Source organism: Mercenaria mercenaria, chromosome 11, assembly GCF_021730395.1.
Source record: "Mercenaria mercenaria strain notata chromosome 11, MADL_Memer_1, whole genome shotgun sequence".
In the NCBI taxonomy this organism is placed as follows: Eukaryota; Metazoa; Mollusca; class Bivalvia; order Venerida; family Veneridae; genus Mercenaria; species Mercenaria mercenaria.
Window position 1 is genome coordinate 2,350,303 of NC_069371.1, and position 26,533 is coordinate 2,376,835.

General features: G+C 35.4%; 1 protein-coding gene across 1 annotated transcript in view; it reads right to left on the reverse strand.

The window, feature by feature from the left end:
• Window positions 1–26,533, reverse strand: part of LOC123532914 (zinc metalloproteinase/disintegrin-like) — a 33,410-nt gene that overhangs the window by 1,439 nt on the left and 5,438 nt on the right. The window contains exons 4-15 of the mRNA XM_045314526.2: window positions 24,073–24,223; window positions 20,821–20,917; window positions 19,394–19,499; window positions 17,243–17,320; window positions 16,903–17,057; window positions 14,347–14,396; window positions 6,781–6,886; window positions 6,299–6,466; window positions 5,410–5,542; window positions 4,941–5,060; window positions 1,080–1,134; window positions 403–546 (exon numbers count right to left, since the gene is read on the reverse strand). Coding sequence (XP_045170461.2) covers window positions 403–546; window positions 1,080–1,134; window positions 4,941–5,060; window positions 5,410–5,542; window positions 6,299–6,466; window positions 6,781–6,886; window positions 14,347–14,396; window positions 16,903–17,057; window positions 17,243–17,320; window positions 19,394–19,499; window positions 20,821–20,917; window positions 24,073–24,223 — 1,363 coding nt within the window. The remainder of the gene's footprint in view (window positions 1–402; window positions 547–1,079; window positions 1,135–4,940; window positions 5,061–5,409; window positions 5,543–6,298; window positions 6,467–6,780; window positions 6,887–14,346; window positions 14,397–16,902; window positions 17,058–17,242; window positions 17,321–19,393; window positions 19,500–20,820; window positions 20,918–24,072; window positions 24,224–26,533) is intronic.

The window sequence follows — 26,533 nt, forward strand, 5'->3', positions numbered from 1 at the left end:
ATTGTGGCCTTCTGAACAACAACAACAACCAAATACAATTTACACTTTCACGTAACCTAACTGATATCAAATTCATTCTTAGACAAATACCCCTTAAAATAGATTTTGCCTTTTTTAAGTATCCATTTATACAAAAAAATAAAGATACATACTGTTGCTACTGTTTTAGAGTATTTAATGTTTTGTTATTTTGAATACTAACTGCACATGTTCTTTGCTAGACGGTCTTAGACGACGGTGTTGCGAACGTTTAAAGAAACCAGGAAAATTATCTTTTTCAAATCAGTTTTTTAAGAAAATGCAATACTGCCGTTTCATAACTTTATTTGAAATCATATCAATGTCTACCGCAAACAGCACGACAAAAACCTTTTAAGAACATTTTACCCAACTTTGACTTACAAAGATTGGAGCAGGTCTCACAACACGAATACCTATTGCTTTGGCAGTTAATGTACGCGTCCCATTGTGGTTCATATAGAATGTCCGAACATTTGGTCCTAGAACCGTGGTATATTTCAGGAGAGTCTCCAAATGGACATTCATCTATAAGATATAGTATAATACATTCAGTGCCAAAAGATAAGCATATATAGCCAAAACACCTTTTACCTAGTCTGTAATTTCTGTAAAGAGTGGTTGGTATTTGTATACCTTATGCTTGGCCTGTAACGTTAGTTTCACGTGCATTACCGGCATAGCCGAATTGATCCTGTCGTTTCAGCACATTAATACGTGCATATATGGAAACAGTATGCGATCAAATATGTTACTCTTAATAAACTATACATAATTATTTTACGCCTAGTAATATTAACATAAACTTACATAATCTCTGTTCAGCAGATATTTATTGCGTATACAATGTCGTAATATAGTAAAACTATGGCATATCTCAGCTCTTATTACATGAAATGTATACATATTTAACAAAAATGCATTTAAAAAGTTCAGTAAAACAGAATGTAATTAAAACACATGGACTAGTCCTGTTATAGAGGAGATTACATGCGAAGGGGGAATGTTTGCATTGTTTTTATTATATATGACGGAGAGAATATATATGAGAAGGGACCAACCTTTGATGTCGGTACTAGCTCTCGCATCTTCCACACAATACCCGCCGTGGCACAGCTGTAAGAACAACCATATAGATATGCTTTATGTTTTAAAACAAAATGTTCCAGAGTGAATAATTACATCATACCTAATTTATGTATAACAATCGAATAAATCTACTTTCATAGATATAGTTTCTCTCGCGCTTTATTATCACTTTCATTTCATTAAAGTTTGATTTACGTCTAACTCAGCCAAAGCTGAAATCAGGCCTAGTCATTAGAGCTGCACATCGGAACAGGAATTGTCAGCTTCAGGGCATGAAAAGCGAAAGAAATATGATAACTTGCAGTGAGTAATTCATTTACACAGTGGCCATAGCTGTCGCAGATGCAATGGTTTCAACACCGCGACGGTTCAGGATTTGTCGCAGGAACGGTGGATAATATGGCCGGATGAATGTAATTCGCGAGTAAGAACGACAAACTAGGTTATTCTACGATAAACCATATTTAGATACTTATCTTGATTCTAACACGGCTTATTTCAAATAACGTTAGACGAGAATCAGAGGACGTAAATTACAACTGCATGCTACAGCATTTTGCCAAAATACGGTGCGCGAGCAACATAGTTCAAGGTCGGTTTGTTGTAGAATAACCCGAGATAGATTTTACTCTACATGTATGTGAGTTATTAGCTTGTCGAGTTAGGACAGATTATATACTAAAATGAACCTATATGTTTTGAACAATATGTTACTTTATCTACTGCCAATAACTAACACCATCTTTTTATCGTAATAATTGCATCTAAAATCTGCTGAATTTTGTATGGTTATAAAAACTCATGAATAAGTACTTTTAACATTCATTTTCTCCCAAAATATAAACAAAATATCAATGGACAGTATGTCTGACCCGATTTAATTTTTACACCATATACCTTACCATATTGACTATAGTACAATACAAAGAATGATACATAGACATATAAAAGGGTATTATTGAGTTGCAGTCCGATTCATTTTTAATTCTACAGTAGGATTTTTCAGAATTATTTCACAATTAAACGAGGAAACAGATTAGCAACGTTTAACAAAAGACAATCAGAGAACTATGATAAGACAGATAAAATGTTAGAACTTCAATCACCTGTCAAATAGATCACAGCACCGATCAAACAGAAAATACCCTAAACTTTGATTTAGTTATGAGATGGTAACACTACTTTTCATTTTTCTTTCGAAATAATTATTAAATACTCTCATTTACTGTGGATATGGGATATTACTCTATTTTATACAATCGAAAAAGTTACGATAAAAATATGATATATTACATAGTCATAAAAGCAGTATCAGAAACAGCAACAGGAAAACTATCTACAATAGTTCAGACTATTGACGAACAAACCGTTAAACAAGTGCTTTATTGATATTAATTTCACAGTAATAACAGATGAGCTGCGTATTTTCGCAAAATATCAAATTAAAGTTGTAAAATATCGAATAAGATTTTCTTTCCTCTTGTATCAAAACTCAAAAGTAGAACCAAAGTCCCCAACTTAGGAATATTTCTTTCTCTCTCTTTTTAAATACTTTTTCATGACTTGTGTGTATAATGTATTTGTATCATAATTATTGTAAAATGTACCATGTAATAAAAATGAAGTTGCAATGTATTTGGTTCTCAACTCAGCAAAATTGAAACCTGTGGATCATGTATTTTTCGTAGGAACTATACAGTATATCAAATTGGTAATACTGTCCGACAGAAAACATGTTACGCTCGGTAAAGGTCTAAATATTGCAGCATATATGTGATACATGCTGAAATGTACACTAACTGAACGAAATGCCGGTCTATAGCCAAACATTTCACCCTGGGTCCGACCTACTGACGTCTAGCAGTTTTGATTTTTGACCGACAAGCGCTTCAATAAGTGTTTACATTACATGAGAAATAAATTTCAATTATTTACATAAGCACAGCATAACCACAGATAAGTTGGCATGGCAAAGGAAGAATGTACCATTGGCTCGTTTATAAATCCGGATTCAACTTGATTTAGTGGCTGACAGTTCATATTTTCAGAAGTCAGTAAGTGTCAATATCTCATATTTCTGAACCTCTATCATTTAATTTTCATCCAGTTAGATTGCAACATTCACAGTGAAAATAACACAAACTATGTACTGGCGAGTAATTGGAAGCTTGATATAATGAGTAAAATATCTGGACAACATTCTGCAGATATATGCCCAAAGCTTTCAGAGGTACATGAGTATAGTGATAATCACAGACCTATCAACTGACCCGTTCTTGAGCATTCACAATATACACCGTATATTCAGCAATGAATACTTCAATCTAGATTTGTTGAATATTTGAACATCATTTATTCATTTTGAGTGATATTTAGATTTTCTAGCATACATTTGGTCGTTAATAACCTGACATGTTCAATGGCATGAGGGCGTCGTTAATGACCTCACAGGGCTTCTGTACAGTCTTTTAAAGTGTGAAATATACATTCTAGAACATTACAACCTGTCTGCCTATGTCTACTGGCACGCGAGTAGTCCCCGGACAGAAATTGCATATATTTCGTCCTTCAAAGCTTAACCAATATCAAGAATAAAAACGATTTACATATATACAAACCTTAGCTCCAGTTTTACCAATTTAGGGTTTTTCCTGTGAAATGACGTCATGTTCGCGGGGGATTAGCGAGGCCCGAAAAGGGGTCTGTAAAACGTCAAATTTTAACATGCTCGAAAGTAATGCCCGGACACCAATTTTTCATGAATATATTTTTCGGTAACTGCCCATTTGAGCTGTAATTATGAAAAAGACAAATGACATTTTATATTACTGTAAAAAGATCACAAGTTTGCGTCATATTTATTTGTCTCGGCCTCACGGAAATAGCGATAACAGAAAACAATCATTATGCTTAAGTTACAGATATCTGGACAATGTTTATATGTTAATATTTTGGCAAATTAGTATTGTTGTCACAAAGAAAATAACTTTTCATGTTGAAAGTGTTTGTATCGTCTGCTAGTCGTGAAGTGAAGACATGTAGCTTTAATTTTAAAACCCTCCAGAGGGGCCGCTCTTGCGCATGCGCATTGAAAACGGAAGCCCCGCCAGTGAAAAGGTAAACAAGTAAGCATGGGGTAGGATTTCCACGATAATTATACTCAAATGATAACCTGTAAAAAATGAACTTGATAAACTTCTTCAAAACAAGCGTCTGTATGATTAGGCACAAAAATATGTAGACGAATCGCGAAAATAGAGCGTTGCGGGCGGGTGTCCGGGGACTACTGCTGTCCGGGGACTACTTGCATGCCAGTATACGTATATGTAACAAGGAGAAATCTGCAGACAGTGTCAACAATAAGATATCTTGACCATAAATCGCACTGAAATTTTCTTACCTCGGAAGAAGGTAATTACAGTCAAGTTCTTTTATCGTAAATAACAACTGGTAAATCCCACCAAAATAACTGGTAAATCATCCCGCCAAAATAACAACTGGTAAATCCCGCCAAACTAACAACTGGTAAATCCCGCCAAAATAACAACTAGTAAATCCCGCCAAAACAAATTATAACATAGACGAAAATAATGTTACGTCTGTTTAAGATCTCAAATGCTATTCTGCTATGTACATAATGATACAAGTGATTGGAACAACTAGTCGTCAATAGTCTCATGACCAGAACTACCCGACCCCGATCACTAGATCTACTGTAAGAGTGCTACAAAGAAAGGTTTTCGTTATGCTATATTAATTCTATAATTTGGTAACATCAAGTATGCAAGAAAAATAATCTAAGCAGGAGTACACTGCAAGTATACGAAACCAACCTTTCCCTTCCCGCACGGTGTTCCGTCCATAGTGTCGGTAATAAAGTGATAACTTTTTTCATCCGGATCGACACATTTCAAAGTGGAACATATACTCGTGTAGTTCAGTTTGTATGCGTACTAAAATACAGGAATCAGAACTCTTATAGTGTATAAAATATTTTCTTATATATTTCATAGTTCACAGTAGATTTCGGGAATATATGTATTGATCATAATAACAGGTTGGTCATGATCTAAGTACCAGTAAGATATAGTCTCATTTTTTTCTAAGTATCAGTAGATATTATGATAGACTATGTGAAATAGAGCTTTAAACTCTGTTACCTCTATTATCTTCTGAATATCTTAATTTTAGAGACATAGTTGCCACATTTTAAACATGTGCATCTCAGAATATTTTATGAAACCAAATTTCATATATAGCATGTTTAAGCACAAACAAAAGTTAGAATATATATGTACATACACGAAATAGATACGAGCCTTTCCCATACATGTATTCACATTGTTCGTCCGGACCATATATTTGTCCCGGAAGTTTGTTATTGTATTCTGACAACAGATTGATATCATTTCCCCGAGTAGACATGCAGTTAAGCCTGAAACAATATAACACGTCTGAAACATAATAATGAAATAAAGAGATGTTAAAGATAAGTTCGCTGTAATGATGTACTGGGTGATATTGCTTCAATGTGCTGACGTCGTCAGCGTTGACGTCAGATGTAGACAACTTTAAAACGGTTCAATATTAACAACCTGTTGATAACCGAAATGCATTTATTTACCGACATATGTATTACAGAACTTTGTTCCATAACGGGAATTTCTTATTTACCCATATTTTTAAGTCATAATTCTGTACACAGAATCTGTGGCAGTGATGAAATTGTGACCCTCAAAGAAAAAATGACTTAAAGTTCATTTTTCTATTTACATAATTCAACGAAAAGTCGTTAAATTGAGCCAAAATAATGCTATAATTATATTCAAAAATTAGTTAGTAAAATACTGAGCGTACAAATTAACTCTGAGAAATGCCAACCTAATCTCGTTTCCGATGACGGCAAATAACAGAGTTTGTCTTGAAAAGTTGGACACTTTTCTCAGAAATCCGTGACCAAGGATCGTCAAAAATCCTTTTTTCGTAAGACCAACATCTTAGAAAGCAAGTGGCTTGCATAAGGTAAGTGGTTGTCCGAAGAATTCATTCATGTCTGAAACGCTACACAGATCCTTCTCCGACATTAAAGCATGATAGTCTCCACACATCATAAATGTGTCAGTGTGAGGTCAAACCTCAAACAATCTCGTGTTATATAAAGTATGAAACTATAATAATTAATATGATTTACCCTAGTCTATTCAGATCATTGATGTTTCTGAAGAAGTAGTATTGTGAACAAGCTGAAAATTTCCAGTGGTTACGGTGCGACGGCTTGTCATGTCTAATCACTGGTGACATAATGTAACCGTCTTCTTCCAGACAGAACTCATGTTGCCCGTCATGATCTGCTCCAAGGCTTCAAACGAAATACATGTAAACAATATATATACATTTATGTCAGTATTCTTACAAAGAGGCTTATAGCACACCGATGGAATATAATAATGTGACATCACTTGCAATACTTAACACCGCCGATAACATTGACGTAACATAACTTTGAAGTGTTAGAGAAAATGTAGATCTATTAGGTTGGCATCTGTATACAAATCTTTTTAAACTTTTTTTTTCATGAAGTTACAATTTCATAGAAATTGAATTGCATATGAAGATTTCATTATTTGAAAGAACAAGATGTGTTAGATTTAAATTAGAACTGTTGGGATTTACTTGTGTCCAAGTTCATGGGCAGCTGTCAAAGACACATCCTCGCCAAACTTGTCTTCTATCACAGACTGTCTATTTGCTAGACAGATATCTCCTACAGATGAAAGGCCTGTAAATACAAATTCATAATCTACTGTATGTTGCCTAACAGATTATAATTGAAGTGCGACGCTTAACGATCACAATCTCTAGAGGTCTTTAGAATAATAAACTATTATCATGATTATCTAATCGAAATAAACCAAATACATCAGATAGGCAAGTTCATAAATATAAGAAAAGTAGAATTATACGAAAATGATATATATAAAAAGTGACCAATTTACCTGCTGGGTGTTGAGACTCTACAGAGACCAAAATACCTACACGTCAGTATTTAGAATCCACAGCTTACTGTTTACCTACAGGTCGGTATTGAGAATCTACAGTGAACTGTTTAACTACAGGTCGGCATTGGGAATCCACAGTCAACTGTTTACCTACATGTTGGTATTGGGGAATCCAGAGTGACCAAAATACCTACAGTATTGAGAATCCACATTGAACCGTTTACCTACAGGTCGATATCGAGAATCCAAAGTGAACCGTTTACCTACATGTTGGTATTGAGAATCTGCAGTGAACTGTTTACATACATGTTGAAATTGAGTCTACACAGTGAATCGTTTACCTACATGTCGGTATTGAGAATCTAAAGTGAACCGTTTGCATACAAGTCAGTTTTGACTCTGAAGTGAACCGAATCTAAAGTGAACCGTTTGCATACAAGTCGGTTTTGAGAATCTAAAGTGAACCGTTTGCATACAAGTCGGTATTGAGAATCTAAAGTGAACCGTTTGCATACAAGTCGGTATTGAGAATCTAAAGTGAACCGTTTGCATACAAGTTGGTATTGAGAATCAACATTAAACCGTTTACCTACGTGTCGGCATTGAAGACATAGCGAGACAAGTGTCGGTATTGATAAAATAGCGTGCCCAACTTACCCACAATGAATGTATTAAGAATATAGCGTGCCATACTTACCCAAAGTGAATGTATTAAGAATACAGAGTGCCGAACTTACCCATATATATAGTGAATGTATTATGAAAATAACGAGCCCAACTTGCAGTGAATGTTTTAAGAATATAGCGTGCCAAACTTACCCTCAGTAAATGTATCAAGAATATATAGCCTGATCAGCTTACCCACAGTGAATGTATTAAGAATATAGCCTGACCACCTTACCCACAGTGAATGTATTAAGAATATAGTCTGACCACCTTACCAACAGTACATGTATTGAGATATAGCCTGACCACTTTACCCACAGTGAATGTATTAAGAATTTAGCCTGACCACCTTACCCACAGTAAATGTATTGAGATATAGCCTGACCACCTTACCCACAGTGAATGTATTAAGAATATAGCCTGACCACCTTACCCACAGTGAATGTATTGAGAATATAGCCTGACCACCTTACCCACAGTAATTGTATTAAGAATATAGCCTGACCACCTTACCCACAGTGAATGTATTAAGAATATAGCCTGACCACCTTACCCACAGTGAATGTATTAAGAATATAGCCTGACCGACTTACCCACAGTACATGTATTGAGATATAGCCTGACCACTTTACCCACAGTGAATGTATTAATAATTTAGCCTGACCACCTTACCCACAGTATATGTATTGAGATATAGCCTGACCACCTTACCCACAGTGAATGTATTAAGAATTTAGCCTGACCACCTTACCCACAGTAAATGTATTGAGATATAGCCTGACCACCTTACCCACAGTGAATGTATTAAGAATATAGGCTGACCACCTTACCCACAGTGAATGTATTGAGAATATAGCCTGACCACCTTACCCACAGTGAATGTATTAAGAATATAGCCTGACCACCTTACCCACAGTGAATGTATTAAGAATATAGCCTGACCACCTTACCCACAGTGAATGTATTGAGATATAGCCTGACCACCTTAAACACAGTGAATGTATTAAGAATATAGCTTGACCACCTTACCCACAGTAAATGTATTGAGATATAGCCTGACCACCTTACCCACAGTGAATGTATTAAAAATATAGCCTGACCACCTTACCCACAGTGAATATATTAAGAATATAGCGTGCCAAACTTACCCTCAGTAAATGTATCAAGAATATATAGCCTGACTACCTTACCCACAGTGAATGTATTAAAAATATAGCCTGACCACCTTACCCACAGAGCACATGTATTGAGCTATAGCCTGACCACCTTACCCACAGTGAATATATTAAGAAAATAGCGTGCCAAACTTACCCTCAGTAAATGTATCAAAAATATATAGCCTGACTACATTACCCACAGTGAATGTATTAAAAATATAGCCCGACCACCTTACCCACAGTGAATGTATTAAGAATATAGCCTGACCACCTTACCCACAGTGAATGTTTTAAGAATATATCGTTCCAACCTTACCCACAGTGAATTTATTAAGAATATAGCGTGCCAAACTTACCCACAGTGCATTTATTAAGAATATAGCTGCCGAACTTACCCACAGTAAATGTATTATGAATATAGCGTACCAAACTTACCCACAGTGAATGTATTAAGAATATAGCCTGACCACCTTACTCACAGTGAATGTATTAAATATATATACTGACCATCTTACCCACAGTGAATGTATTAAGAATATAGCCTGACCACCTTTCTCACAGTGAATGTATTAAATATATATACTGACCATCTTACCTACAGCGAATGTATAAAGAATATAGCCTGACCACCTTACCCAAAGTGAATGTACATGTATTAAGAATATAGCCTGACCACCTTACCTACAGTGAATGTGTTAAGAATATAGCCTGACCACCTTACCCACAGTGAAAGTATTAAGAATATAGCCTAACCACCTTACCCACAGTGAATGTTTTAAGAACATAGCGTGCCAAACGTATCCACGGTGAATGTTTTAAGAACAAAGCGTGCCAAACTTACCCACAGTGAATGTATTAAGAATATAGCCTGACCACCTTACTAACAGTGAATGTATTAAATATACATACTGACCATCTTACCCACAGTGAATGTATTAAGAATATAGCCTGACCACCTTACCCACAGCGAATGTATTAAGAATATAGCCTGACCACCTTACCCACAGTCAATGTGTTAAGGATACAGCCTACCCACAGTCAATATTTTAAGAATATAGCGTGCCAAACTTACCCACAGTGAATGTATTAAGAATATAGCCTGACCACCTTACCCATAGTGAATGTATTAAATATACATACTGACCATCTTACCCACAGTGAATGTATTAAGAATACAGCCTGACCACCTTACCCACAGTGAAAGTATTAAGAATATAGCCTAACCACCTTACCCACAGTGAATGTTTTAAGAATATAGCGTGCCAAACGTATCCACGGTGAATGTTTTAAGAACAAAGCGTACCAAACTTACCCACAGTGAATATTTTAAGAATATAGCGTGCCAAACTTACCCACAGTGAATGTATTAAGAATATAGCCTGACCATCTTACCCACAGTGAATGTATTAAGAATATAGCCTGACCACCGTACCCACAGCGAATGTATTAAGAATATAGCCTAACCACCTTACCCACAGTGCATGTTTTAAGAATATAGCGTGCCATACTTATCCACAGTGAATGTTTTAAGAACATAGCGTACCACACTTACCCACAGTGAATATTTTAGGAATATATAGCGTGCCAAACTTACCCACAGTAAATGTTTTAAGAACATAGCATACCAAACTTACCCACAGTGAATATTTTAAGAATATAGCGTACCAAACTTACCCACAGTGAATGTATTAAGAATATAGCGTGCCATACTTACCCACAGTGAATGTATTAAGAATACAGAGTGCCGAACTTACCCTATATATAGTGAATGTATTATGAAAATAACGAGCCCAACTTGCAGTGAATGTTTTAAGAATATAGCGTGCCAAACTTACCCTCAGTAAATGTATCAAGAATATATAGCCTGATCACCTTACCCACAGTGAATGTATTAAGAATATAGCCTGACCACCTTACCCACAGTGAATGTATTAAGAATATAGCCTGACCACCTTACCCACAGTACATGTATTGAGATATAGCCTGACCACCTTACCCACAGTGAATGTATTAAGAATTTAGCCTGACCACCTTACCCACAGTAAATGTATTGAGATAAAGCCTGACCACCTTACCCACAGTGAATGTATTAAGAATATAGCCTGACCACCTTACCCACAGTGAATGTATTGAGAATATAGCCTGACCACCTTACCCACAGTGAATGTATTAAGAATATAGCCTGACCACCTTACCCACAGTGAATGTATTAAGAATATAGCCTGACCACCTTACCCACAGTGAATGTATTGAGATATAGCCTGACCACTTTACCCACAGTGAATGTATGAAGAATATAGCTTGACCAACTTACCCACAGTAAATGTATTGAGATATAGCCTGACCACCTTTCCCACAGTCAATGTATTAAGAATATAGCCTGACCACCTTACCCACAGTGAATATATTAAGAATATAGCTTGCCAAACTTACCCTCAGTAAATGTATCAAGAATATATAGACTGACTCCCTTACCCACAGTGAATGTATTAAAAATATAACCTGACAACCTTACCCACAGCACATGTATTGAGCTATAGCCTGACCACCTTACCCACAGTGAATATATTAAGAATATAGCGTGCCAAACTTACCCTCAGTAAATGTATCAAGAATATATAGCCTGACTACCTTACCCACAGTGAATGTATTAAAAATATAGCCCGACCACCTTACCCACAGTGAATGTATTAAGAATATAGCCTGACCACCTTACCCACAGTGAATATTTTAAGAATGTATCGTTCCAACCTTACCCACAGTGAATTTATTAAGAATATAGCGTGCCAAACTTACCCACAGTGAATTTCTTAAGAATATAGCGTGCCGAACTTACCCACAGTGAATGTATTAAGAATATAGCGTACCAAACTTACCCACAGTGAATGTATTAAGAATATAGCCTGACCACCTTACTCACAGTGAATGTATTAAATATATATACTGACCATCTTACCCACAGTGAATTTATTAAGAATATAGCCTGACCACCTTACTCACAGTGAATGTATTAAATATATATACTGACCATCTTACCCACAGTGAATGTATTAAGAATATAGCCTGACCACCTTACTCACAGTGAATGTATTAAATATATATATACTGACCATCTTACCCACAGCGAATGTATAAAGAATATAACCTGACCACCTTACCCACAGTGAATGTATTAAGAATATAGCCTGACCACCTTACCCACAGTGAATGTGTTAAGAATATAGCCTGACCACCTTACCCACAGTGAAAGTATTAAGAATATAGCCTAACCACCTTACCCACAGTGAATGTTTTAAGAATATAGCGAACCAAACTTATCCACGGTGAATGTTTTAAGAACAAAGCGTACCAAACTTACCCACAGTGAATATTTTAAGAATATAGCGTGCCAAACTTACCCACAGTGAATGTATTAAGAATATAGCCTGACCACCTTACTAACAGTGAATGTATTAAATATATATACTGACCATCTTACCCACAGTGAATGTATTAAGAATACAGCCTGACCACCTTACCCACAGCGAATGTATAAAGAATATAGCCTGACCACCTTACCCACAGTGAAAGTATTAAGAATATAGCCTAAACATCTTACCCACAGTGCATGTTTTAAGAATATAGCGTGCCAAACTTATCCACAGTGAATGTTTTAAGAACATAGCATACCAAACTTACCCACAGTGAATATTTTAAGAATATATAGCGTGCCAAACTTACCCACAGTGAATATTTTAAGAATATAGCATACCAAACTTACCCACAGTGAATGTTTTAAGAACATAGCGTACCAAACTTACCCACAGTGAATGTTTTAAAAATATATAGCGTACCAGACTTACCCACAGTGAATGTTTCAAGAACATAGCGTACCAAACTTACCCACAATAAATGTATCAAGAAATATATAGCCTGATCACCTTACCCACAGTGAATGTATTAAGAATATAGCCTGACCACCTTACCCACAGTGAATGTATTAAGAATATAGCTTGACCACCTTACCCACAGTACATGTATTGAGATATAGCCAGACCACCTTACCCACAGTGAATGTATTAAAAATATAGCCCGACCACCTTACCCAAAGTGAATTTATTAAGAATATAGCCTGACCACCTTACCCACAGTGAATGTATTAAGAATATAGCCTGACCACCTTACCCACAGTGAATGTATTGAGAATATAGCCTGACCAACCTTACCCACAGTGAATTTATTAAGAATATAGCGTGCCAAACTTACCCACAATGAATTTATTAAGAATATAGCGTGCCAAACTTACCCACAGTGAATGTATTAAGAATATAGCCTGACCACCTTACTCGCAGTGAATGTATAAAGAATATAGCCTGACCACCTTACTCACAGTGAATGTATTAAGAATATAGCCTGACCACCTTACCCACAGTGAATGTGTTAAGAATATAGCCTGACCACCTTACCCACAGTGAATGTATTGAATATATATACTGACCATCTTACCCACAGTGAATGTATAAAGAATATAGCCTGACACCTTACTCACAGTGAATGTATTAAGAATATAGCCTGACCACCTTACCCACAGTGAATGTGTTAAGAATATAGCCTGACCACCTTACCCACAGTGAATGTGTTAAGAATATAGCCTAACCACCTTACCCACAGTGCATGTTTTAAGAATATAGCGTGCTAAACTTACCCACAGTGCATGTTTTAAGAATATAGCTTACCAAACTTACCCACAGTGAGTATTTTAAGAACATAGCGTACCAAACTTACCCACAGTAAATGTATTAAGAACATAGCGTACCAAACTTACCCACAGTGAATGTTTTAAGAACATAGCATACCAAACTTATCCACAGTGAATATTTTAAGAATATAGCGTACCAAACTTATCCACAGTGAATGTTTAAGAATAGAGCTTACCAAACTTACCCACAGTGAATGTTTTAAGAACATAGCGTACCAAACTTACCCACAGTGAATGTTTTACGAACATAGCTTACCACACTTACCCACAGTGAATGTTTTACGAACATAGCGTACCAAACGTACCCACAATTAATGTTTTAAGAACATAGCGTACCAAACTGACACACAGTGAATGTTTTAAGAACATAGCGTACCAAACTTACCCACAGTGAATGTTTTAAGAATATATAGCGTGCCAGACTTACCCACAGTGAATGTTTCAAGAACATAGCGTACCAAACTTACCCACAGTGAATGTTTTAAGAATATAGCGTACCAAACGTACTTACAGTGTCGGTATTGATAATATAGCGTGCCAAACTAATAGTTCTCAGATTATCTACATAGCGTGACCAGCTTACCCCAAATACATGTATCAAGAATATGCTTGTATTGAGAATATAGCTGACAAACGTACCAACAAAGACTGTACTGAGAATATACCGTGACAAACTTACCTACAATGCCTGTATTGAGAGAACCATTTTCATTTCTTGTTATATCATATCTAGAATATAAATGAAATATTCAGTTACATCCAGTTTAAACAAGTTCTCTATGTTGCCAACAAGAAAAGCTGTTATGACTGACTGCATCTGTTTACAGGAAACCTCACTGTATTGATGCGACACTTTTTTTCTGGCTTCAATTTTAATTATAATTCAATTCACATATAATTAACAATACATAACGATGGAAAAATTACTCTATTAATAAAAAATACTCACTAACGTGTGAAACAAAAGTTTCATCATCTATTGCAAATAAAATTTATAACATAATTGTAGACTATGTAAAAAATTTTAGCTTTGCTCGATAAATATGCACTCGCCATTCTTTAAGATATATAAGTTTACTATTTAGTGAGTATCTGCTCAATTTATTATTAATATTGCTTTAAAAATTACGCCGAAAAATGCACTCGCCCATTCTTTAAGGATGTAAGCGTTTTTTTTTAGGCATTGTATACTTCACGAAATGCACTCCATTCTTAGGATATAAGCGTTTTTTTGATCGCATTTTTACTTGATCGAAATTCCTCACATTCTAGATTACGACGTTTTAGTTCCCCATTATTCTTGATCGAATACCACCCTCTAAGTTAAGCGTTTAGAATCGCATTTATACTTCATCGAAAATCACACCTTCTTTAAGATTCAGCGTTTTTGGATATCCGCATTTTGATAAATGTTTTTTTTAAATATTTGCTCTTAACAAAATTTACGCCGAAAACAAATGCTAAATAGTCAAAATACGGCTAATAATGTATCATTTGACCAAACAGATTCTACTTGTTGCGAAAAAAAAAAATTCACACTAAGTCTTACTCTGGCCGGCAACTGCCTTAATCTGATGTAAAATGTACAATGGGGGTAGTGGTCGGTAATCAAATATGTATTAACTAGATCAGGTTTAATTCTTTAACGATAAGCTACAACTAAAATAAAAGTTATCATCAGAGCACTTTATATTATCTAGTAGGTATAAACAGAAACAAAAATAGTTAGAATATCAATATTCACTATTTTTTTAAGTTTTATTTCTGTGACTCATTTTTTTTCCATTTTCAAGCATTTCTGTGTGTCGTTGAAGCAGCAAAATATTTTTAAAATCTTAACCACAGAATATTCTTTAGATTTAAATACGTTTTATCCATTGAAAAAAATGTGGGTAGGATAATTGGGTCAACATGTACACTTTGTGACATTTATGCTTACATAATACTGATATCGCCATACATTCATAATAACCTGTAATACCTGACATCCCTATAACATAAAATGAGATGTTATAGTGCCCCCATTTTTTTCAATTTTACTTAATTTCAGAAATGGTTTAACAGCTGAAGAAAAAAATGCCCTATTAAATAGCTTTAAATAAATAAACTTCCCATTTTTGGTATATTAGATAAATCACAGTGGTACTTGTGTGCGCCCTGAGCAGGCGTGCATGAAACTGTGATATTTACTATTAGAATTAGAACCCGGTGTATTTTAACCCACTTCTTTAGTTGTATCTTTACAATAAAGAATTGATTAGGCACAATACAATACTCTGGTGCACTTTAATGTTATTTTAGCAGACGAGCCTCAAATTGTTTTGACCTAGGCCAAGTAGTTTTGTGTTTTTGCTTCTCTACCTCGCTCTATCGATTCGACAATATATATATTTAGATATAATTTAAACATTATTTTCGCGGATCAGTTAAGGCAGAATTCTAACAATAAATAAGCAACACTCACCTTTATCCTCCTGTATCAGTTCTAAATGTTAATTGAGAGCTTTAAAAAAAGAGAAGAAATAGCTTGCATGTGAACTAAACAATATTTTACATATGAAAATATAAACCTGAAATCCCGGGGAATCCCACGTTTCGACTAATCAGCACAGACATAACATGAGATTTTTTACTGGCTTTCCCGCGTTTTTTCCATAGGCGATAAGGCGAGTTTTCATTGGTCCGGGGAGACATGCTTAATTTGCATATTAAGTGAAAACAACGGCGGCGCCGAAGAAAACGAATGAGATGACCTGTGCTTTTCTGCTCTTAAATGTTGTAAAAACTTATATTCTTTAAGCTCAAAGGGCATGAAAAACTTCTTAATTGTAGATAAAAATCTTGATCCTACATCCTTTACGAAGTAATACTGTGTTCTTAAAATCGTCAAATATTTCGTCTGCAGAAATAGTGTATATTTCTCGATTCAAAGCTTATAATCAACACATATTGCACACTTGGGATGGGAAAAACGGGGCAAACAGCCCATTGTAGAAGGCCACTATTTTGTTCTTTATTTTTTATTAATACTTCTTTGCTTAGCTGAAAGGAAATAATGGCTTCTGTCATGACGACCACCATGTGTGCGATGGGGTGTTGAAGGGGCTACTACGCTCTTTGAATGGGACTACTCGTTGGACTTCTGTCCTAGTTGTATTAGATTTTAGATCTTTTGAGAAATTATGTTTCTGTCATTTGATTTAGTTATCGTTGTTAAGATTTGAGGTGTAATTACTTCGTAAAAAGCATAGCATGGTCGTGATCAGGCAGATAGGCTTTAAATTCCTCTGACCAATCACTGAATGTAGACAGTACTGTGTCGGAATCTACTTGTATGCCACCTGTTAGCTGATGTTTGCTATTTTCTGTCCAAGGCGAGGACTCCTTTATCTGAAAGAAAACACACAGGCGTGTCATTAATTTGATTTTAATGTATACTTATATAATCCAAGTTTGCAAGCAAGAGAACTTATTAAGTAGTCTGTGAAACCTCTTACTGTTAGATATTTAGTAAACATTAGCGTTGATGACTAATAAATAATTTAGATGTAGGATTGTAGTTTGTATGGACTTACATCAGCGAGGTATAGACCAGTAAACAGTATCCGTATGTTGAAGTTCCTCGTTGTAATGCTTCGGTATCGTAAATCAACCTGTTCGTTATCAAACAAAGTTTACATTATGTTAATACATTTGTTATTTGTTGGACAACAAGTGACTAAACTTAATCATCATTAAGGAAGACAAAATTAAACAATCTAAAACATTTATATGGATATCTTTAACGTGATTGTGGTATGTTTAAAGATAACTTAGGTGTGCGTTTCATTCGTATGCACTGTCAATATGCAACACAAGCTCTGTCTGCATGCATCTGAATAGTTCACGTAATTTATCACCGTGCGTGTACTTAATAGAACATTAAGTCTGTACACTTCAATCACTAAATGAACGAAAATGGAATCTCAGTAATGGTTTAAGTATTTCAATTTATCATATCTAATAAGATTATCTAACAAATAATCAAGGTCTTCGAGTGGTTTATCGTCTAATTTATCACGAGGGCGTTAGCCCGAGTGGTTAAATACCGAAGCAACTGAACGATGAACCGTGGTAAATTAGACAATAAATCACAAGAAGGCCTTGATTGTTTTCATTCTGACATGCTCATTGACATATTTTAATGAATATTATGCTGAACTTCATTTACACGAGGAGTAATGTATCGTATGTCATGCGGCAATTTGACGTCATAATTGACGTCAAAATGCTCTCTTACCGGTCCGCGCGTCAACCGTTGTTTATCGCAGAATATACAAAGCTTGATTTCCTTTTTTGTTTAACTGGAAATCAAATCGAGCCATGTTAGAATATTAATTTATCTTCTATACTGACACATCAGTTACGCCATTCGACCACATTCTACATTGATACAACAGTTACTTACGCTATACAACCTACTTATGCCACTCAACCATCTTCTATTCCATATTTACACAACAGTTACTTACGCCATTCAACCATCCTCTATATTGACACAACAGTTACTTACGCCATTCAACCATCCTCTATACTGACACAGCAGTTACTTACGCCATTCATCCATCCTCTATACTGACACAGCAGTTACTTACGCCATTCATCCATCCTCTATACTGACACAGCAGTTACTTACGCCATTCAACCATCTTTTCTGTTGACACAGGTTACTTACGCTGTTGACAGAGCAGTTACTTACGCCAGTCATTACTTAGTAATACGTCATTCAACCACCCTCCTCTATTTAGACACAGCTAGCAGTTACTTACACCGTTCATGCATCCTCTATATTGCCACAGGAGTTACTTACACCATTCATCCAACCTCTATATTGACACAACAGTTATATACGCCATTCAACCACCCTCTATATTGACACAGTGGCTACTTACGCGATTCATCCATCCTCTGTATTGACGTTACTTACGTTTTTCAACTATTTTCTATATTGACACAGCAGTTACGCCATTCAACCATCTTCTATATTGACACATACTTACGCAACTCAACCATCCTCTATGTTGACACAGCAGTTATATACGCCAATCATCCATCCTCTATGTTGACACAGCAGTTACTTACGCCAATCAACCATCCTCTATATTGACACAACAGTTACTTACGCCCTTAAACTATCTCCTATATTGACACAACAGTTACTTACGCCATTCAACTATCTTCTATATTGACACAGCAGTTACTTACGCAACTCAACCATCCTCTATGTTGACACAGCAGTTACATAGGCCAATCATCCATCCTCTACATTGCCACAGCAGTTACTTACGCCAATCAACCATCCTCTATATTGACACAACAGTTACTTACGCCATTCAACCATCTTCTATATTGACACAAAAGTTACTTACGCAACTCAACCATCCTCTATGTTGACACAACAGTTACATACGCCAATCATCCATCCTCTATACTGCCACAGCAATTACTTACGCCAATCAACCAACCTCTATATTGACACAACATTTACTTACACCATTCAACCATCCTCTATATTGACACAGTGGCTACTTACGCGATTCATCCGTCCTCTGTATTGACGTTACTTACGTTTTTCAACTATCTTCTATATTGACACAGCAGTTGCGCCATTCAACCATCTTCTATATTGACACAGTAGTTACTAACGCAATCCATCCATCCTTTATACTGACATAAACGTTACTTACGCCATTCAAGACAAAGGCGATGTATTGCCTCAGTTTTTCTTTTGCGATCATATCACGATATATAAATGGCATGTTGGTGAACGTATTGGAAACTACATCAAGCCAACTGTAATATACATCGAACACATGCAGATTAGTATTTAAACATGTGAAATATGTTACTTAGACATGAAATATATAAGTTCTTGTATCATACAGAATTATTTAGACATAACAGGTGATATTTGTTTGTTCTGAGCGAATATGAAATATATCTTATATATATATTTTTTTAAACATATTTTTACGAGCAAGTTAAATGTGAAAATTGTCTCACTTCGATGTAAGGTACATGTGTATACTCAATATTCATGGAAAACGAACAAATATTATGTCTAATTACGTTGAAATCAGCGCGGAAACAGACGCGCGTAAACGAACATTGCGTTATACGTGTTGAGACTTTACAAAGACGCACACGACATTTCTATCTGCAGCATAACGAACTATAAAAAAACGAGGATATTTCAGGAGTGTCTTTACGGGTTGAGTGTTATTAGAAAATGCGAGGTTATCATTTTTATTCACGTTGTTTAATAAAGTCAATGTAGAAAAACACGAATGTGATATTGTTTTATAAGTAATTTCGACAAACTTCGCCTCTACTTCAGACGACGTCCACAATAAATGTTATTATTAAATCTATATTTATTGTCCTTTCCATTGGTCTAGATGTAGTCACATGATCAATGATAAAAAGTCGTACTGACTCGAAGGCGGAGCCAAAAACACATTTTGACCTCCAGCTGTGACGTCATCACGGTTGGACGTCAAAACAATGCGACATCGTACACAATTTACCACGAAAACTGACCAGTGGCTGCAGATACTTGTTTATACTCATGAGTAGGCTGGATTTAATATTCTAATATGACTAACAATGATTTAATCATCACAACGAAATTATGTTGACGTCACGTCAACGTGATATTTAGCGCCATGTACGCATCAAGAAAAAGCGCTTTCAACATCCATGAAATATTTTACTTAATAACATATTTTAAACGAAATGTCACATTGCACAAATATGTTGATTAATTTACCCACGCACTGAGTTAGTTATTCGCTTTGCTGAATAATTCGCAAAAGTTTTCGCCAAACCTGAACTCTGCCGCAAGACGTATTACCACTTCCGGTCCCGGCGTGTATAAACAAAGACCTACTATTGGCGCCATGCTTCTGCGCCCTCGTGAAATTATTACGCCCGACGTATAACCACCCATCGTGTATAAATGGTGATAAAGCATTGTTTTGCTATAAATTATTTCTTAAATAAAACAATTGTTGCCTTTTAAACTCGGTCGATATGTGGATTTATCGACCTGATAAATACAGTATTTCATCAATCAGCATAATACGTATTGGTTACATCATTTACACAAACTTACAACTTATATTGTGAGAAATCAGCGACGGCTAGAACCTCTATTTCATACAACTGTTTGTTAATTCTCTCTTCTTCCTTTAAAAAGTCGTTGAAATCAGCTGAAAAACAAGATTAAACAATTAAAGCCTAAAAAGGGTAAGCGGCTTTTATGATTAATTCAGATAAGTGAAATAAGGTGTAAAAATAAAAACAAACACGTCTGTATAATCTTAAACTGACAAAATACAGTAACATTCGTCAGTTATGAAGAGTGATATATAAAGACTACCGAGAAAACATGTTCACTCAATGACCCTGATGGTTTATTTTCAGTCTGCTATTTCATACAATATGTATAGGTTATAAGCAACTGTACTTGAAATAGAATGGCTAGATTTGAACGAATTTGGAACGATTCTATTGGCAGAGCAACTGGTGCGAACTGTAAAAAACCCTGATCATAATAAATCGTGTCAAATGACCAATCAAGGCGAATAACTCTGCTGAAAATATCAAATTGGAAACGTGCACATGAGCAGTTGCCCGGACAAGGTAAATACAACATATAAAGAGCCATAACTCTAACTGAAAAAAACTAATGGTTATATAGCAGTAATTCGGTCAAAAATGTGCTTCCGTGGTATAGAAAGAAGTCCATAATAAATAGATCCTAAGTTTTCCATTTTTCGCGCATTTGCGCGTAAACCGGGGACCAAGTGTGCATTATTTCACTGGTGGAATGAATTTTACATAAAATAAGACACTTTTCATGCCTATATTCGCATGGTTTCGTGTTGTTTACGTGAAAACGAAAGTAGGATGTTTATTCTGCAGTTTTCTGAAATGAGGCAATATGAGGGTACCTAACTTCAGTTGACTTGCCTTTCACTGCATACTATTCAACACCCCTATTTCTTTTCGTTTTCTTGAAGCAAATGTATGGATATCTTGTGGAAAATAGGTCTACGACGGAGTGAAAATCTAGAAACTGTATCAAAATTGTTCTGAAGTAGATGAATTTTATATGAAACAAAGAACAATTTCTTTTACTGGTATACAGCCTTATTGCCCTTATATGACATTCAAAATATTAGCGCGGACACATGACCTGACAGTCACTTTCGCTTGGTCACATGTCAAAAAGGCTGAAAATGTTTTTGATAGTCAAAATATCTCTTTCTCGGGTAATGGGATTTTACCATTGTAGACAAAAGAGAGGTATAATAATATAATATATTACAAGACGGATGAACAACGGTAAGAGACAAAACAAGTATTTATCATTTTGGGTAGTATGTATTAACTTATGTTAACGGCACTAGCCTCTACATTGTACATATATTTCTTTAAAAAAGCTTTAGAACTTCTTTACCGACAGTTTATATGTTATGGAAACACAAGAGAATTAGTTGTTTTAAATAGTTTTTGCATTAAACCATGTAAATTACTCGAGTCAAACTGCTTTAGTTATAATACCTATATTTAACAATTCCTCCGTGGTGTATTTGTGAAGACCGCGGAGAAAGCTTTTATTGTCGCGTCGGCCTGGGTTCAGTTCCCGACTCGGGCATCTTATTTTTTGATTTGGCATGTTCCAGATAGTTTAGAAACAAAAACCTATCTTCTAGCGTTCATAAAATGACCAAACCTAAATTTCAAAGAAATATTATTTTTTGTCAAAATCTGGAGATCAGTGCCTTTAACAAACATTTCCCTTACTGTTTATTGTAGTTTTGTTTTATTTTCTTGAAAATGTACTTTGGCGCTTAAAAAGCTTCAATGGACTGCTGAAACAAATACTGTAATGCACAAACAATAAAGAGAGCTGAGCGTCATATTGTATAGGCTTTATCCTACAGCCACACAAATACAGTCGTTCTCGATATCAATTCTTTAATGTATTTACAAAGGCTACATCACAAGCTTAGATTGTTATGTCTTTCACATGTAGTGGGGACAGACATAATTATTTAGTGTTGTCCGTCTGTCTGTCTGTCTGTCAGTTTGTCTGTCACAAAGTTTGTCCACGCAACTCCTTCGACATCACTGAAGGGACTTACACCAAACTTCACAAGAGTGAGCATTGCCAAGCCTTGTTGGACATATCGTCGGCATTTTCCGATTTGAAGAATTCCCTTGATTCATCACATTTTATGATTTTTAGCCACTTCTCCTATATTATTCAAGAAATAATATATCTCATTTAGTGATTTGTCGCTGAATAAATCATTGTTTGGAGATCAGATGCGAAGGAATTAGATCTATATCACGAGGGCGCATCTGAACGACAAACAATGATTTTATTCAAGAGCAAATCACTAAATGAGGCTTATTATTTCGATTCTAACACGTTACCAAGGGCTTTAAAGTACATCCTTGACGGCATTCATTAAATATTTGCCCGTTTTCAGTCGGTTTCTTTTCCATCGCGCCGCTATGCTGTTTGACGCTATGACGTAATAATTGTGACGTAAGAACAGTGAATTGTTGTACAAAAATTCACTGTTTTCAGCAAAATGAATAGAATCGTGTTAGAATAGGCGAATATCCACGAAACCTTACAGGAGTGGTCAATCCTCATTTTGCATATTGTCGCATGGTCCGGTTAAGGCTATATACCAATAAAGAAATTGTTCTTTGTTTCATATAAAATTCAGCTACTTCAGATCAATTTTGATACAGTTTCTAGATTAAATTAGTTTCTAGAAATTATTACATGGCTCCTTAAAAACCTCCGGTCTACAGTTTAGGATTTTCACCGGTCTACAGTTTGTGCTTTTGATCGGTCTATAGTTCAAACAGGTTAAAAGCTGGAGAGAAAAAGGTTTAAAATTTATTTCTGATGTCATCTGATTAATGATTTCGGACCTCGGGACAAAGTTTTGACTATCATGACTGCCGACAAGCCATTCGGTCAGTGTAAATTATTACATTACTCCTTATATACAACAACAACAACAACAACATATATAAAGTACCAGTCCGTAGTTTTTGCTATTGACTGGTTAATAGATAAACACATCTTTGATCTGGGCTAAAGAAAGAATTGTGTAGTGTTGAATAGGTTTTACTATTGGTCGGCAACCCATTTAACAAGTGTATAATATTATCCATTTGTATTGACGTTATACTTGGATTTAGTATTTGCTAATTCTACCATATCAATTGTTCAGCGATGATCGTACATCTATTATTATCCTTATAACGACATGAAGCCTGTTCGAACGTAGGCGTAATGTTTCAACAGTCCAACCTCTTATCTGGCCACACTTACGTTCTGTGATTTCTGTCATGTTGCTGTCAGATCTGATTACAAAATCATTCCTCCTGAAAGACCTCTCTCCAAGCATTGAAAGTCTGTATTCCTGTGTGTTGTCATGATATTCTAGACGGTATGTAACGTTCTGTAACTTTACATCGCCTGTCTGAAATATAGTTTATGAATGTTTCATCGTGTATACAGCTTATTGTAGCACTGCCTGAAATATAGTTTATGAATGTATCATCATGTATACAACTTGTTATATCACTGCCTGTCTGAAATATAGTTTATGAATGTATCATCATGTATACAGCTTGTTGTATCACTGCCTGTCTGAAATATAGTTTATAAATGTATCATCATGTATACAGCTGAAATATAGTGTATGAATTTATCATCATGTATACAGCTTGTTGTATCACTGCCTATCTGAAATATAGTTTATGAATGTATCATCATGTATACAGCTTGTTGTATCACTGTCTGAAATATAGTTTATGAATTTATCATCATGTATACAGCTTGTTGTAGCACTGTCTGAAATATAGTTTATGAATGTATCATCATGTATACAGCTTATTGTAGCACTGCCTGAAATATAGTTTATGAATGCATCATCATGTATACAGCTTATTGTAGCACTGCCTGAAATATAGTTTATGAATGTATCATCATGTATACAGCTTATTGTATCACTGCCTGAAATATAGTTTATGAATGCATCATCATGTATACAGCTTATTGTAGCACTGCCTGAAATATAGTTTATGAATGCATCATCATGTATACAGCTTGTTGTATCACTGCCTGTCTGAAATATAGTTTATAATTGTATCATCATGTATACAGCTGAAATATAGTGTATGAATTTATCATCATGTATACAGCTTGTTGTATCACTACCTGTCTGAACTATAGTTTATGAATGTATCATCATGTATACAGCTTGTTGTATCACTGTCTGAAATATAGTTTATGAATTTATCATCATGTATGCAGGTTGTTGTATCACTGCCTGCCTTAAATACAGATTATGAATGTATCATCATGCATACAGCTTATTGTATCACTGCCTGAAATATAGTTTATGAATGTATCATCATGTATACAGCTTGTTGTATCACTGCCTGTCTGAAATGTAGTTTATGAATGTATCATCATGTATACAGCTTGTTGTATCACTGTCTGAAATATAGTTTATGAATTTATCATCATGTATACAGGTTGTTGTATCACTGCCTGCCTTAAATACAGATTATGAATGTATCATCATGTATACAGCTTGTTGTATCACTGCCTGAAATATATATATACACGGCAACATTGACGTCAAGTCGACCATGCATATTATTTGGTAGCATACACACTGTGATACAGTCACAAAGTTAGAGTGCTACTACCATTTCATAATTCTACATTCGCTTTATTTTTTTCCATTGAAAATTATGATGTTCATTTCATACGAACAGCAAAAAGTAATGCGCAGCAGTTACGTCAACGCTGCTTAGTGATAATGGGACGTCCACATATAGTCAGGGAGAACGTTCCTTAGATGACGTCACTGTTGTCTGGTGAACAGAATGGTCGGAAAGCTGATTTTAATGTTAAATGCAACAAAATGTGTGTAATTTATAATAAAAACTTGTTTACAAATGGAAAGGAAATATAATGTACTTATAAGCAATGAAACTTTTTTTTCGGTGTTCATTGCGAAACGAGCGACAGAATAGGATCGGTAAATTAGCGCGATTCATGGATTTGTCGATCCTATTCTGTCATTAATTTCGCATGACCGCCAAAAAGTATTTAATTTCTTAATACAAGACATTTCAGAATTAAAATGATATAACAGCACGGCGTTAAATTTAATTTGCATACTCTTATTCGACTGTTATGTGCGTAGAACAATTGAGTAGAGGTCTGCACACTCCTAAATTAATCCGCCGGACGTGTTACCTATTCGCCGTGCTTTGATATTATTAAAACGTGGTCACGTTGAGGTCACGTCAATCTACAAGATAACGCTAAGAAATAGCTCTTAACTTATTACATTTATATTAAAATCGAAATAATATAAGGTATCACATTGTTTTAATATATTTAAACACTCCGAATAGGAAATACACCACGTGGAATAATTCACTCGGGCTTCGTACTCGTGAAATTATTCCAGCAGGCGTGTGACCTCTCTGTCGTGTATAAATATGCTAAAGCATGTTTTTTTCTTTAAAAAAAGTGATAACAGATCGCTATTCCTAGTCCAATACCTACAGCAGTGTACAAATACTGTTCAAATAAGATGTCCCGTCACCCCCTGCTCCGTTAGTCCCTAGTATCAGCTGTTGTGCTTGCAGCAACATTTCACATGTTTTACCGCGTTATGTTCAGATAATTTTAGGGATTTAAAAAGCAATCTTAAGATGAGCACATTATTAAAAAGCAGTTTCTGTGAATTACACCGCCGGTTAAAAGT